The sequence below is a fragment of the Lonchura striata genome, chromosome 3, assembly GCF_050655825.1.
Source record: "Lonchura striata isolate lonStrDom1 chromosome 3, ASM5065582v1, whole genome shotgun sequence".
NCBI lineage: Eukaryota > Metazoa > Chordata > Aves > Passeriformes > Estrildidae > Lonchura > Lonchura striata.
In genome coordinates, this window is record NC_140705.1 from 109,926,835 (window position 1) to 109,941,608 (window position 14,774).

The 14,774-nt window shown below is 44.6% G+C and overlaps 1 protein-coding gene across 4 annotated transcripts in view; it reads left to right on the forward strand.

The window, feature by feature from the left end:
* Positions 1 to 14,774, forward strand: part of LOC144245985 (uncharacterized) — a 67,508-nt gene that overhangs the window by 25,482 nt on the left and 27,252 nt on the right. For all 4 annotated transcript variants that reach the window (XM_085576105.1, XM_085576106.1, XM_085576103.1 and 1 more), the window contains exon 1: positions 1 to 12,645. This exon is cut by the window's left edge and continues 25,482 nt beyond it. In XM_085576105.1, the coding sequence (XP_085432231.1) occupies positions 12,496 to 12,645 (150 nt within the window). In that variant the 5' untranslated portion in view covers positions 1 to 12,495. The remainder of the gene's footprint in view (positions 12,646 to 14,774) is intronic.

Sequence of the window (14,774 nt, forward strand, 5' to 3'; positions counted from 1 at the left end):
GATAATCCCTCTCCCTTTTCCTCCCCTTGAAGAAGCAATTCTTTCTTGTCAACTCTTCAAGCAGCGCTTTTCAGCTGTGGCAGCATCCAGTAGCTAAGCAACAAACAGCATCCCCAAACACAAAATCAAGGTGCACGGGAAAAAAATCCCTGCTGTGCACATAATAATACAATCCAGGGAAAATTGCTGCATCACGGACACTTTTGCTTGGTGCTGAAAAGGAATCAGCTGCCACATCTGACCCAGTGGCTGAAGTGTCAGGGTGCTTGCCACCTCCTTCTGCCATTGGCAGAGTTTTTGCCCTGACTTGGTCCTCACAGACTATCTGAGGAATCATCTGGGCATGTAGGGCTGGAAGCATCACCTTGATTCACATCATTTGTAGGTAGCAAAGAAGACAGTTAGGACATGAGTGGAAATGCTTTATGCCCAATGGGTTACCCCATCTTGGCAAAGGTTGGCAGAGGAAAGCAAGGCTGTGAAAGCACTGCAGCCAGAGCTGAGATAGTGCCACAGCCCTGTAGATACTTGGGGACTATTGATCCCAAATACCAAAATATCCTATCCTATCCTATCCTATCCTATCCTATCCTATCCTATCCTATCCTATCCTATCCTATCCTATCCTATCCTATCCTATCCTATCCTATCCTATCCTATCCTATCCTATCCTATCCACCCTTTTCTAGAAAACATTACCAGCAGCTAAAAGCCAGTGTAATTACTGGTGCCATACTTACTGTCATGGATCTTTCTGCTTGGTGGTTGGAGAATTTTTTAGTTGTTTTTAGTTTTTGACCCCTGCACTTAAAAAGTACTCTTCATATTGTTCGGCTAAAGCCAAGAGCCAACACCAACCTACTCAGCTTCCCCTTTCACTTGCTTCTTTTTGCTGTTTTGCTGCTCCCATTTTCTTTTCCTCTCCCACACACACTACTGTGACTGAATAACCTGAAGCACAATTTCCTTTTAATAGGCAAATGACTTTTAGTTGCCCCCTGAGTTATGGCCTAACATATGTTTCATTATACAAGCCATAAAATCATTCCATATATTGTGCATTTTGTTTCAACAGACTTATTAATGAGAAAGCAAAGTTCATCACATTAAAAGAGTAAAAGCAGCTAATGGGCACCTAATTCCTTGCATAACTGACTGCATAGATAGCACAGCAAGTCTGCTCCAACAAGTAAATTATAAATGCATAATGAGTTGTTTCTGATCCCCAAATCAGGCTTGTTCAAACAGTTGTAGAGAAGATATCTGGAATATTATTACTCTGAGCTGAAGCAAGTCTGTGCAGGAAAGGAATATGGGAGCTGAGCAATTTCCTGTGCTGTTGTATTTAGAAATTCACTGGGAATATATTATTGCCTACAACCACTGAACAGGATGACCAATACATCAACATTTAAAGAGGATGATCTGGGTCAACAAATACACTTCCCAGTCCACCAGGGATTGCTTGTTCAGCTGTAAACCTGAGCCTGACAGCAAAAACCTTTGGTAAGAAACATGCTTGGGATAAAGTTTGGTCAACAGAGCACATTAAATAGCAATGCCCATCTAGAAAGAGAGAAAACCCAGATAGAAAGCAGGGGAGCAAGGGTATCGTAAAAGCGACCCCCAACATCTGGGAAGAATGAGCTCTGAACTCCAATGATTTCAGATAGCTAATTAATTACTTTATTAAAATATATTATACTATAACTATATTACACTAACAAGTACTATCCCTATCTAACCAGAAAACCTGTGACTCTCCTGAGAGTCCCAACACAGCTGTGGATCCAATTGGTCAATGAATCCAAAACACCATCACCAGAATCAAATCAAGCAATCACCTTGGGTGAACAATCTCCATATCACATTCCACATGGGCACAAACAGGGAGCAGCGAGTGAGGTAAGAATTGTTTTGATTCTCTTTTCTCTGCTTCTCTCAGAGCGTCTCTCAGGAGAAATCCTGGGAAAGCCAAGTCTCTCACTATTCAGAGGGCATGTGAATACCACACAAGGGTCCACCTGGATGTTTGTCCTACTCCTGCATGAAGGTCTTAGTGAATTTAGAGGCAGCAAATTCCCATTCCTTCAAGTCATCTCTGCAATCTCTTAGCCAGGACATTAACATAACAACATAACTGTTGCCTTCTTGAACCAAAGAGGAGTTGTGTCCCTTTGGGTACAATGAGGTGATTAAAAAATGTTTGGAAAGCTTTTATTCACAGAAATATGCTGCTCTTACCTTCCAAAAACTAATGATCATATTAATAATCTATGGCCTCATTCATGAACCCCCAGGGTCATAGCAAACGTAGGCTGGCCTTTAGGGATTGAGAGCATCAATACAGCTGTGTTAAATTCTAAAATTAATAATAACCATGGAGAAATTCCTGGCAACCTTACTATGAGGATCCCATCCCACATGCAACTCCCTTGAGTTGCCCTTCCTTTCTCAGGTTAAGGTATTTTGTAGTTAAAAAAAAAAAAAAAATAAAGCATTTTGTTGCCTTAAGTTACAGTTAAAGAAAACTTCTGCTTATTTTTGGGCTCAGACTTGGCCCCAGCCAGTTCATCAGTGGAGCTGTGCTGACTTCTGCCAGTTTGTCACCTGGGTCCTGTGTAGAAAACTGAAGAAGCAACTCTTTTCATTTTTTAATCTTTACTTAAAGCTTTTTCATGTCCCTGGGAATTTGCCATTCTGGAATTGCCCTGTACTTCAGCAGAGAAATAAGCCCATCCCTCCCTTATCAAGGTGTGAAGTAGTTTTTTACAGCAGTACTGTGGAAATTACAAATCCTCTGCATTGTCAAACTGTTTGGTTGACTGTGATGGGCTGAGCAGGGTGGATGGCAGAGCCTGATGTTCTCCATGCCTTGTGCCAAACCACATTTCCTGCACCCCAGATCTGGCTGTTGCACTTCTGACACTTTGCAACTCCACAGTCAAGAGAACTGCTTAGAGTTAAAACTGAGAGGGTTTATCTGGAAAATCACAGTGCAAAGATTAAATACATTAAAATAGCTATTAAAAATACATAACAGTTCTTGTTAATGCACTCATACCATACTGAAAGAGTATTTACTTATTTACATTTTTGCTGTGATCCTGTAGCTTGAGTAAAGCTGCTCTTCCCATTCATGCACATTCTGAGCACTTTGATTTCTATAGCATCGTGATTTCATTACTTTGTCCCTTGGAAACTTTTCCTGAATTGTTCTCTGCAGCTCAGCAACCTGAAACCACCTGTATAACACAAACCTGTCTCAGGCATATAATTCTTTCCTCAATTCCCTAGCTCATTTTTGATTCACAATTTATTGGCTTTTTATGTGTAAATGCTGACTGCTCCTTTGGACTGGTCTGGAAATGGCTTTGCCTTTAGATTTTGCTCAGGGGGTTAGTATGGAAGTCTGTTTGATGTACAGCTTTCCATAGGCTCATGAGTCATGAAGTCAGACAGATGAAGCAGCTGTACCATGTACAGTAGTTACAGGGCTGCCTTCTGGGCTGGGATGTTCAGCTTAGGAAAGAAGAATTGTCCTTAAGTTGTCTCAGTGTCTACAGAGTGATCTTGACTGGACACCCAATTCCCAGACAGCTAAATTAGAGAGGATGGATCCCATTGACTACACCATGGTGCTCTGAGGTAGAAGCAAGATATTGTGGAGTCTTCAGTGCTGAAACACCTCTTTTCACATCCTAATCGTGCCCTCAGGTGCATCAGCAAAAGCAAAGTAGTGAGAGCCCAACAGAGCCCAACCCACAGGCCTAAAATTCCAGAATTAAGTATTTCTTCTTCAGACAAGATCCTGAACTTTCACAGTGGCTGCACAGGCAGAGGGGCAGGTCTGGCATGAGCAGCCATCGTGCCTTAGTGTCAAGGTGGAAAAGAGGGACATCTTCCAATGAGGGCAAAAAAGATGGAATGCTACATATCATAAAGTTCAGCTTGTGCTTGAAAAATTGCTTTGGTGTTTTTAGGATTCCCTCCCCAAAAAATCAGTCTTTTTTGACAGCAGTTACTTTGATAATGTGATATTCTGGGAGGGGTATGGGAATGTTGGGCCATGAGGATCCAACCTCATTTCCAGCCCACATCGCTGCACAGCCAGCAAGTTTATCTGCAGCTCTCTGTAATCTGTAGAGCCATTTCCCTGTCTTTTCTCAAATATCAATAAAATCATAACTTGCCTGCAGTAATTCTGACACAGCTGCATGTAATGTTCCCCACAGCACTTCCCTGTCTCTCAGGAGCTGCTGTGGACAAGGTGACAGATGAGGAGATTCTGCCAACAACAGAGTTTTGTTCTTTCTGATTTTGTCTTGTTGACCATTTTGCTGTCTACTGAGGAGCTTGTGCATGAGGGCAGAGGGGAAGTTGATGCTGATCTGGCTGGGAGAGTCACTGCTACTCCTTGCACCATGGTAATGAGGATAAATTTGTATGCACTGGGGATGGGAAGGTCTGTAGTATTTTACTAGGGCCAGTGGAGAGTTTTCTTGGGAAAACTCTATTGTCAATGGGAGAAGAGGAGGCAATTGCCTTTTTGGTAGATCCCTGCAATTCCTTAGCAAAGGTAGGATCATGTTTCCCTCAGCAGGTGCAGGATTCTGTCAGTGCTGAAATAATAAGTCAGAGAAAGCAGCTGCCCCTGTGGGGCAGCCCCTCCCTCCCTAATTTACCGTGCTGGCATAGGACCACAATGGTCAGACCTTAATTGCTGTCTGGTGGGAGTCTTCTCCTTGTTTCCAGTAGATTAATTTCTGTCTTACACACTTCCACTCACCACATCTCATGTTCCTTCATCATTTTGAAATCTTCACACACAGCTGGAGCAAGGTTTGCCATCTGGAAAGGCTGCCAGTGCTGTGTGTCCACAAGCATCTGGAGTAAGGGGCTGCATGGTGGCCCAGGACCCCCTGTCCCAGCAACCTTCACATCAGAGCAGAGGGGGACATTGCTTCCAGCAGCTCTGGACAGGGGTAGCAGGGAGCCCTTGGCTTGGAGAGGTGAAAGTGGGGCCAGGATGGAGGCAGCAGGTGAGTTCACAGCTAGGCACTGTTCTTTTGGCTTTGCTTTCACTGCTAAAACTTCAGGTAACCTCTGAGGAAAGTTAAACACAACAAGTGCTCTGTGCTGATCATCCCAGTGGACTGCTGCAGAACAAGGCACCAATGGCACAACTTCCACACAGTTTTCCTTCAGCTGCTGGTGGCATAACCAGAGAGCATCACAGAAAGGCTGAGCTGCTGCTCCCACTGGGTTTGTGCCAGAGCAGCAATCTCAGTTGAGTTTCTAGTGCAATAAATCACAGCTTCTTCAAAGCATCCCCCCTCCTATCCTTTTCGTGCAGTTTTGCTTCTCAGAGGCTCATCCTGCATGGTTCCCCTGTGCTGGGAAATGAGAGTATCCAGCTGCAAAGATTCATCAGCACAAACACCTTCTACCACGAAAAATGAGCCATTGAGTGGGACAGGGCTGTGTCCTGGGGAGAGCCCTGCCAGGCAGTCAGGCATGTGGTTTAATGAAAATTTGAGCTACAATTTGAAGCAGTTTAGCTTTTTACCACTCAGCTGTATTGTCCCCTGTACAGCATTTGTCTTTTGGATCTGGATAGAAATGGACTCTACCCTTGGTCTGCAGCCATTCTTCGTGTGGGCAGTGGCTCTAATTATGCACGAATTAACCTTAATTAAACCAATTCTTGTGTAACTGCAGATTCAGACAATGCACTGAACAAATGGTCTGACAAATATTGTCACTTTCAAGGCATTAACCCACATCAAATGCTTAATTAGAAAGTCAGATTGTAAATTGCTGCAGATTTTTTAGCCCTTTGTTCTTCAAATGATTGAACAGGAGTAGTGGCCAAATACCCTGAATGCTCCCAAAACCTTGGCTGAATTAATTTTCTTAGCTGCTGAGGCCAAAAGATGTTTTCTGTTTAGGAAAAGGGAATGATCCATCCTTAACTGTAACATTTGTCAGGCTGCTCTAGAGGGTATCAGAATGGTGGGCTCAGGTAGAGACACCAAGTTCCCTTTCTGGAGGCTGGGTGACTTTGTGCAAATTGCTGGATTATTTGGTGATTCCTGCTGCCATCTGCCTTGCTGTTTGTCCAGAAAATGCTTCCTAAAACTGGCACTGTCCCTCGTGTTGTGCCATGGGCTGCAGCTTGCACCCTGTAAGCAGTAATGCAGCCAACAGATGGTGCTGGCACACACGGCTGCTCCAGGTTTCTTCCCAAAATGCCACACAAGCTTTCTGCAATTCGGGATCCAATTTTTATTATTCCTGTTCTTAGGGAGCTGCTGCAAACAGCAAACTTTTTACCTTAGTTTCTCTGTGCCAAATAATTCTCTGGGACTGCTGGTGTGTGGGCAGAATTCTTGCCAAACAGATTTTGTATCTCCACTTTGGCCCTTTTACAAATGATATAGAGGAAATAAGTTGGACTATGAAAAATTCCAGGCTCTGCGTCACTAATTTGTTCTCCAGTGGGGGAAAAAAAAAAAACTAAAGACCTTGAGACAGTGCAGCAAGGGAAAAAAATTAATAACTAGCACTGAATTCAGAATTTCCTGCTGTTTGTAAAATGTGTTTAGTTAGGGGGTGCAGGGAGACACCATTTCAAATCCTTTAAAATGTATTGACTTTCTGGTGGTTCAGCTTTATGCTGCTGAATGCTTCCCTTTCTGTAGATAATCAAACAGGCTCTAGGCATAGAGCTTTGTGGGAAAATCTTCTGCCTTGTGAACCCAGCAAATAAAGGCAGAGCTAATTAAGCATGTAAATCATGCCCACATCAATTAGTTACTACCACGTTCCCTTGGCCGCTGGCACTGGCTGTGGTGGGCAGGGGGATTTGTGGGATCCCTGTGCCCAGGGATTTAGGGGATCCCTGTGCCTGGGGATTTAGGGGAGCCCTGTGCCCGTGCAAGAGAGACAGCACAAATGGGGTGGTGGGATGATGGCTGGGAGCTTTGGGTGAGATGCAGGGTGGCAGATGCTGAAGCAGCTCAAGGCAGGGATGGGGACAAAAATTACCCAGACATTGCATGGCTCCGTTTCAAAAGGATGTGAGTCCATCCATCACTTCCTGAAGCAGATGGAAACACTTCTCTGGAATAGAATGGTTTGGGATTTGGCCCAAAGTAAAACCAGTAAAAGGATGTAGCTCTGTGTTAAAATACACTCCCAGGAGAAGGGACAGGAGCTGCCCCACTTGCCCCTTGCAGTCCAGCCCTGCAGCCCTCTGAGATGCCCAGCAGAGATGGGGGCACTCAAGAGTGTTTGATGAGACTTTGTGGGCATGTTGAACATTTCACATGGAAGCAAGCTGACTGCACAGTGGAGAAAACAACCAGGAGTTGGCCTGTCTTGGGGCAGAACTCGGGATAAGTGTGGTGTGACAAAGAGAGAAAGAGGAATGGAAAACCTTTTGCAAATGAGGTAACAAAAAATGTCTTTTGGCAGCTGGACAGGTCTGTGAAATCCCAGGCAAAATACAGGTGGGCTAAAAATTGCTGCCATGCTCAAGGGACAGTGCTAATCCAAGATGTGCATGCAGAACTAAGATTTTTTTCCCCAGGAGAATATTTTTTTTTCTTCCAAGCCACCCATCAGCCTGCATTTGGTGGCATCCCTGCACATTCCTGGCATGTGCAGGAGGGCCCAGGGGAGGTCCTGTGAGCTGCCTTGGCTCTCCATCTCCCTCACATTCCCAGAAACCCTGCACAGACTCAGCAAGGCCTTGAAAAGCATCCAAAGGCATCCAACTTGTTTTTCATTAAGGAAAATGAAGCACCTGGATTGGTCCCAGGCAGGGCACATGGGTGGGAGCAGGAGAAGAGCAGGCTCTGGGCTCCAGGGCCAGATGAAGGTGCTTCTGGAGATAAAGGTTGGATGGGAGGCCACGGACAGCAGGCTACAAAATGACAAATGCTGGGCTATTCCAGATGGGTGTATTTTTCAATTAAATACAAAATAAAAATCGTCCTCACCTCTTGCAAGATCTGGGGCCATGAGGTTAAAGAGCACATTTTATCACTGTTTGAAAGCAGGAGCCTGCAGGCATCTTCTGAGAGCAGGGCTCACTTTTCAGAATGCACTAAGCTGACCTTTGCTGCACCAGCCCCAGGAATCACCTGCTCACCAGGACTTGGGTCCAGGCTGTCCTCTGCAGCCAATGCTGTGCCCTCTTCTACCTGGAAAGCACTTTTTTGGCTCTGGCAGCAACTCATCTTCCTTCTTGGAGCCAGGCCAATGGGCAGCCACAAACAGGAGCGGCCCCAGCACAAAGAAGGAGGAGACTTGTGATGAAATTGTTGGACCATTCCCCTGGCTGGCTTCAGTCTGTGCTGCCTGGACACTTCATTTGTTGTTTCACACCTTGCTGGCAGGGCAGGAGAGCTGATGGTTTCTGCTAGGACATGGTGTGAGCGCTGGGGACAAGCTGCACTACAGCTATGAATTTTTTCTAAAATGAATTTTTTGCCCTTGTGGCTGCCATCAGTGAAGGATTTTTCTGTGACAAACTCTTGGGTACTAACAGACCGTCTGGTAGGAGTGGAAGGAGTAGCAGAGCAATTTCCAGTAGCTCTGGGCAAATTCAGTTAGATGAAAATTAAATAACCACAGGAGCTTGTTCACAAATTTTGTCAACTGAAACTCAGAAGACACAAGGAAGATACTTGCCAGAAGCTTCCTTCAACCACAGATGCCAAGAGAAGAGGATCCAGCTCTGCAGTGACAAGATCCATGCATCGTCATGGAATTCAAATGGAGACAAGTTCATTGCAAATCAAGTGGTCAGGCAGGTTCCCCCAGTATTTTCTTCCCTCCCACAGCAGAGTCTCAACACTGTCATTAATGCAGGCAGCTCCACCCTTCCCACCTCCTGCTGAAGTCATGAAAGAAGTGCCAAATATACCAGCATGGATGTGTCACCCTCACCCTGCACCTCCTGGTGCCCTCCAAAAAATTTCCGGTGCCTTCAGCAGAATTCCAGGAGTGAGCAGAGGAGAGGAGCCTGGGGAAGGCACTGACAGGCTCTTTGGTGTTGAGACCTAGATCAGGGATCTGCAGCCCACAAGTACCAGCTGAAGGAAACACCTGAGGAGCAAATGTGTCCCCCAGAGGTACCTGCTCTTCACAGGCAGGTGGGAAAAATGCTCCTCTGGCTGTCTGTTCTGGAACAGATCTTTTGGGTCACCTTGAGAAAGGTATTTAATCTCCGTTTTTCCATTCCCCAAGTGAAAGACAGAAATAGCAGCACTGCCTTCCTTCCAGCAGAGTGAGTGTATTAAAGATTGCAAGGTGATGGTAGTCCTGGAAGGCCTCGATGGAAGAGATTAATTTCAATGCATTTGTTGTGCACTACTCCCTCAGCCCTGAGTTTTAATCTTCTTCTCCTCTCCATCATTGTAACCTAAATTTCCTTGAGCTGTCTCACCAGAACACAGTCTCAGTTTAATCCCTGCCTTGTTTGAGTGATTTCTCCAATTTCTCCTTTAGCAGATGATGAGGTTTATGCTAGCCCCCATCCCTCCTCTCAGTCCATCCCAGGAGAGCTGCAGTGGTTTAAATGGAAACTTGTGCAGCTTCTTGGGATAATCCCTCTTCTCTTTTTCCAGATTAGTGATGTGTGGTTCACAGCCTTTTCCAGACCTGCTGCACTGCCTCATGTTGGGGGGGGGGGGGTGGAGGGAACCTTTCCACCAAAGCATCAGCAGCCTGCAACTCCTCTTGACTCCCTCAGGATGTTTTGGTCTGGGCAGAGGTGCCTGGGCACCCCTTGCTTATGCAGGTGGGAGCCCTGTGTTTCACAGGGGTGCATCTGGCAAGCTGGTGAGCAGCATCACAGAATCAGGCAATGGGTTGGATTGCCTTGGCACACACTTATAAAAATCATCTATTTTCAACCCCCAAGGACAAGGACACCTTCCCCTACACGAGGTCACTCAGAACCTCATCCAGCCTGGCCTCAAACAATCCCAGGGGTGGAACATCCATAATTTCAGTGCTGTATTTAGATTCTTCTTGGTTTGTTAACTGCCAGCTTTTTTTGCTTGGTTTTTTTTTTGGGGGGGTTTTTTTGGTTTTTTTTTTTTGCAGCAGCAGCAGGATTATTTGATGCTCTATTATCAAACAAATCCTGGTTCACTTAGGCAGAAATGTGCAGGAGGCATATGATTCCCAATTTATTAGCTTGGTTCACATGATGTTCTCAAGAATTGATTGTAATGCTTAGTGGCATTACAATCAAAAAACAGTGCCTTCCTGTCATAACGGCAACATTTACTGCCAGGGGCACTATTTGTGCAGTAGTTGTGTTACACCACAAATAATTCTATTATGTACATTCAATTTGTATCATTACACATAACACAACTGTGCCTGCTGCACCATCTCATACTTCATTAATGCTCGAGGCAGAACAGCCTCACATAAGTACCCTTCTTGGCACTTTTCATTGGAAATTATATTCCACTCATTATTAAAGTGTAGATCAAAAATGACATTTCCTGACTGTTAAAAATACAGAAATAAAAGTCACTTCTGTAATAATAAAGAAGACCAAATAAAATTCATTATTCTGAAAATGTTCACTCTACAAATTTAAGGTGATGCCATCAAGTTTGGTAAATGTCAAATATGATGAATCTTATTTTCCTGCATTTCTCTGCAAATTTCCAGCAATTCTGTGTCATAGAATTGATAAAAAGCACTAGCATAGGTTACCTAAAGATGTTGTGCATGTTCCACCCCTAGAATTGTTCATGCCCTGGCTGGATGGAGCTCTGAGCAACCTGGTCTAGTGGAAGGTGTCCCTGCCTATGGCAGAGTGATGGAACTGGATTATCTTTAAGGTCCCTTCCAACCCAAACCTTTCCATGATTTATGAGAATGTCCCAGGAAGCCTTCCAAGAGAAGCAGATGGTAACAAATAATAGAATTGGATATTTCACCACAGGAACATGAAGTTTCTTTCACTTTGGAAGTCTTCTGGGTGTGATCTGCTCTAGCAACAGAGCACAATACCTGTAATTTAATCAGAGCTGCAAAGACACTCTAGAGGAACGCGCAGACATCTCCTAAAAAACTGAGCAATAAAAAAATGCACCTTGATCCACACAGACAGCTCTTGTTTGAGGAAGTCTCCATCCTCATGAGACTAAATCTACTAGGTGTCAAATTAAAGGGATTTTTTTTTAAAGCATTTATGGGCACATTACATGACCTGTGGCATGCTGTGGGAAGGAATATCAAAGAGGTTATTTGTAAAACAAGATACCAGGAGGTCAATTGTCACCCCAGCTCATGGTGGCAAACTCCTGTTTGTGTCAGGCACTGAACAGGGATATGGAAGTCCAAGCCCAGTCAAGGATTAAAGGTCAAGTCCACTTAGCCTTGTGAGACAGCTGTATCTGGAGGTTTTGGGACAATTCAGACAGCAGTGAGGTAGATTTAAATAAATTAAAGAACTTTTTTGCATTTCCAACAAGCAGGAGCATTTTCAGCTTTCAGTACAGGATGAGGTGAGGAGGGCAGAATGCAGATTGGAAATATTTGCATATACTAAAGCACACATGAATCACCTTTTTGTGAGACATACAAAGACACAAGACTTGGCCTATCTCTAACTTAGGACATAGCTAAAAAATAACAGAGATTTTGAACATATTTTTGAAGAACTCTCTAAAACTAATGGCAGTTGAAAGGCAGATGAAGTCGCTATTTTATCTGGCAAGCTTCCATGCAAAATTTCCTGCTGATGCTGGCTCAGACAGATGGAGATTTGAGAGGAGGGGGAAGAACAAAGTGCCATAGGGCTTTATTGGATGAGCCTTGAAAGGTTTCTGCAAGCTTCTATTGCAAGGTTTATGAACCTTGTGCTTCTTAACTTCAGTTTTGCTCAGTGTTTTAACCCTGCTTTATCTCCTGTGGTCCAGATGACACATTTACACTTCTTTAGAAAATTCAGTGGGATGCTCTTCAAACAACATGTGACTTTGCACCAGCAAGGGCAGAAACTTGAGGGTTTTACCTCAATAGATAGAAGTTTTTCAATATGGCCATAGAAAATGCTTTTCTGTGAAATGTCTACTTTGGTTAGATCATGCAACTTTAGTAGTGGCTGGTACTTCTGTAAGATGAAGAGTAAGAATAACTCATGAATGTTTCATCATTTGTCTGTGCACTGGTCAGAAATGGTAATTTGAGCTGCAATCTGTAGAAATTCAGCAAAAGGAGTTGGACACTCAGAGGATAAAAATAGAAAAAAATGCTTTTGAAGGATTTTTCCTTGCTAGCGCTGGTATGTTGACAAGTGTCTAAAAGGTATGAAACAGGAATAATCTATTAATAATCTATTAAGGGCACATATTTGGGTTGTGCTGCTGAAGCAATTCTTAATATGCAGTGCATTTAAAACAATAGTGTTTTCTTTGTTTGCCCTTTTATTTTTCCCTTCAGAGAACTGAAAGCCCCATGTCACCCAAGATCTGTGGTAAAGTGTCCTACACAAGACAGCCATGGTACTCATTCACCTTAGTCTTCATGTGCACCAGCATCTTCCCATCTCTCTCAGGACCTGAGCACTGCCCTAGAAAAGCTGTGAAGGGGAAAGTGTCAGCAAAGGTGCATCAGCCTGGATTCTTCTTCATTTATCTTTCGCCTTTATCTTTTGTAATATCCACAGCTAGCTGTCTTGCCCTCTTTCATGCACTTGACCATCCCATGAAAAAAAATTCAAACCCAGTATTCATTGAATCATTGAATCATTCAATCCCCTAAAAAAATTCAAACCCAGTTCATTGAATCATGAAATGGTTTAGGTTGGAAAGGACCTTAAAGATCATCTTGTTTCTGATCCCCTGCCATGGACAGGAACACATTCTACTAGACCAGGTTGCTCAGAGCCCCGTTCAGCCTGGTCTTGAACACTTCCAGAGATGGAACAGCCACAGCTTCTCTGGGCAACCTGTGCCAGTGTTGTTTCTGCAACCAATGTGCACTAATAATTTTCTTCCACCTTTCCCAAATACTAAGGGATTTGGGCTTGGGCCACATTATTTTGGCAGTGGAAAATGCCCAAATTTTTCTACGTTCCAGCCTAACACTTGAAAAATGGATTTTTTTCCCTGTACTGAGAAATTCAGGTGTTCTTTGCTTTTTCTATTTTTTTTTTTTTTTTAGAGAGATGGATGAAAATCATATCCTGCTGTTCACCCAACTCTGAAGCTCATGGAAATATTTTACAGCTCCAAGAAAATTAATGGTTACAATTTTTAAAACTAGCATTTCTCTAAATTCTCAACTGGTTCCTTAGTTCCTTTCTCTGGTGTATTCCTCCAGCAAGGGGAGGGGGAAAGACCAGCCATAAGCAAAATGAAGCCCTTTTCCCAGTACTCAGATACTGACTCTCCCCCTCTTTGGCACCTGGAGCAGGCTGTCTGCTCTGGACTGAAAGTTGTCTCATCAGACTCGTGTTTCAGCCTTGCCACCTGACATGTTATGACAAGCTTTTAACTTTGGAGCAGCCGTGCATGGAAACATGTCACTGCTTTAGGAGCAGCACGGCACAGGCAGCCAGCTCCAGCTTCTGCTGCAGGGGTGCCAGCACCTCTGAGCCCCACACCCATCCCAGCCATGGCTCCTGGTGAGGGAATGACTTGGGGTTCTTCACATGGCCTAAGCAGACCTGAGGCAAATGTGTGACCTCCAACAAGTAAGACACTGGGAGCTAAGAAGTGAAGCTGGGTGGCATTTTTCAAGAAATAAGTGCTTCTAGTTTGCAGGACCTTGGTTTGTAAAACCAAGGCTGTCTAAGATCCCAAAAAGAGGATGCTGGAACTGGAAACTCTCCATTGGGATCAGGTGGTTAACAAGGACATGGGCTCTGCTGGTTTATCTGTGCCTATTTGCTACTGGTGGTAGAGGGGAAATACAAGAGAATTCTGGAAAAATTCTCTAGAGATGAGTCTACACTTCAGAGTAGCTGAGGACAGCTACACTTCAGCTGGCAAGAGCTGAGGAGCAGGAGCTAGTGCAGACTTCATGGTCTCAATGGCTTGCTCTGTATTTATCCCCTCACTGCTCTCTATCCATGTGGGCATACCTGAATGATACCAAAAAAGGCTTTTGACAACGAGCTGTCTCTGCTTTCCCAGCTGCCCTGTGCATTGCTGTGGGTATTTTTTGGATGTATTGTGCTCTGAGGAGGTGGTCACCGCTGACAGAGCTGCTGGGGTTGCCAAGCACCCATCCATGCTGAGCTCATCCTGCTCCTGCCATTACCTCATCACAAAAAGGGGCTGAGCAGGTGAAAGCAGCCTTTTAACCAGCTCTGTGACTCCAGGGTGCCCCTGGGAGATGTCCCACCATTGTCCCTTCCAACCTTCCCCATTCTGTGGTTCTCATGAGCGCTCAGTATTTCTGAAAACCTGCATTAATTAGCCTATTTGACATTTTCAACAACCTTTGCCTCAACATGAGAGTATGACTACAGTAATTACAGCAGGCCAGTGCTGAGGGAAAGCAGTGTGACCCAGCCAGTGCCCTGCAGCTGAGACCTTTTCATCCCTCCACCAGGATAGTGTCACCTGTGTCTGACCACAACCTGAGAGCGACTTGTCACAGGCCAAACCCAGGCCAGGGAGTGCACCTGGCACAGCACCAGCACTGGGTGACCCCCAGGCAGGGCTCAGCCCCTGGGCATGCTCAGCACAAACATGTTTCTGAAGATCAGCATGGGCTGTGGGGAGCTG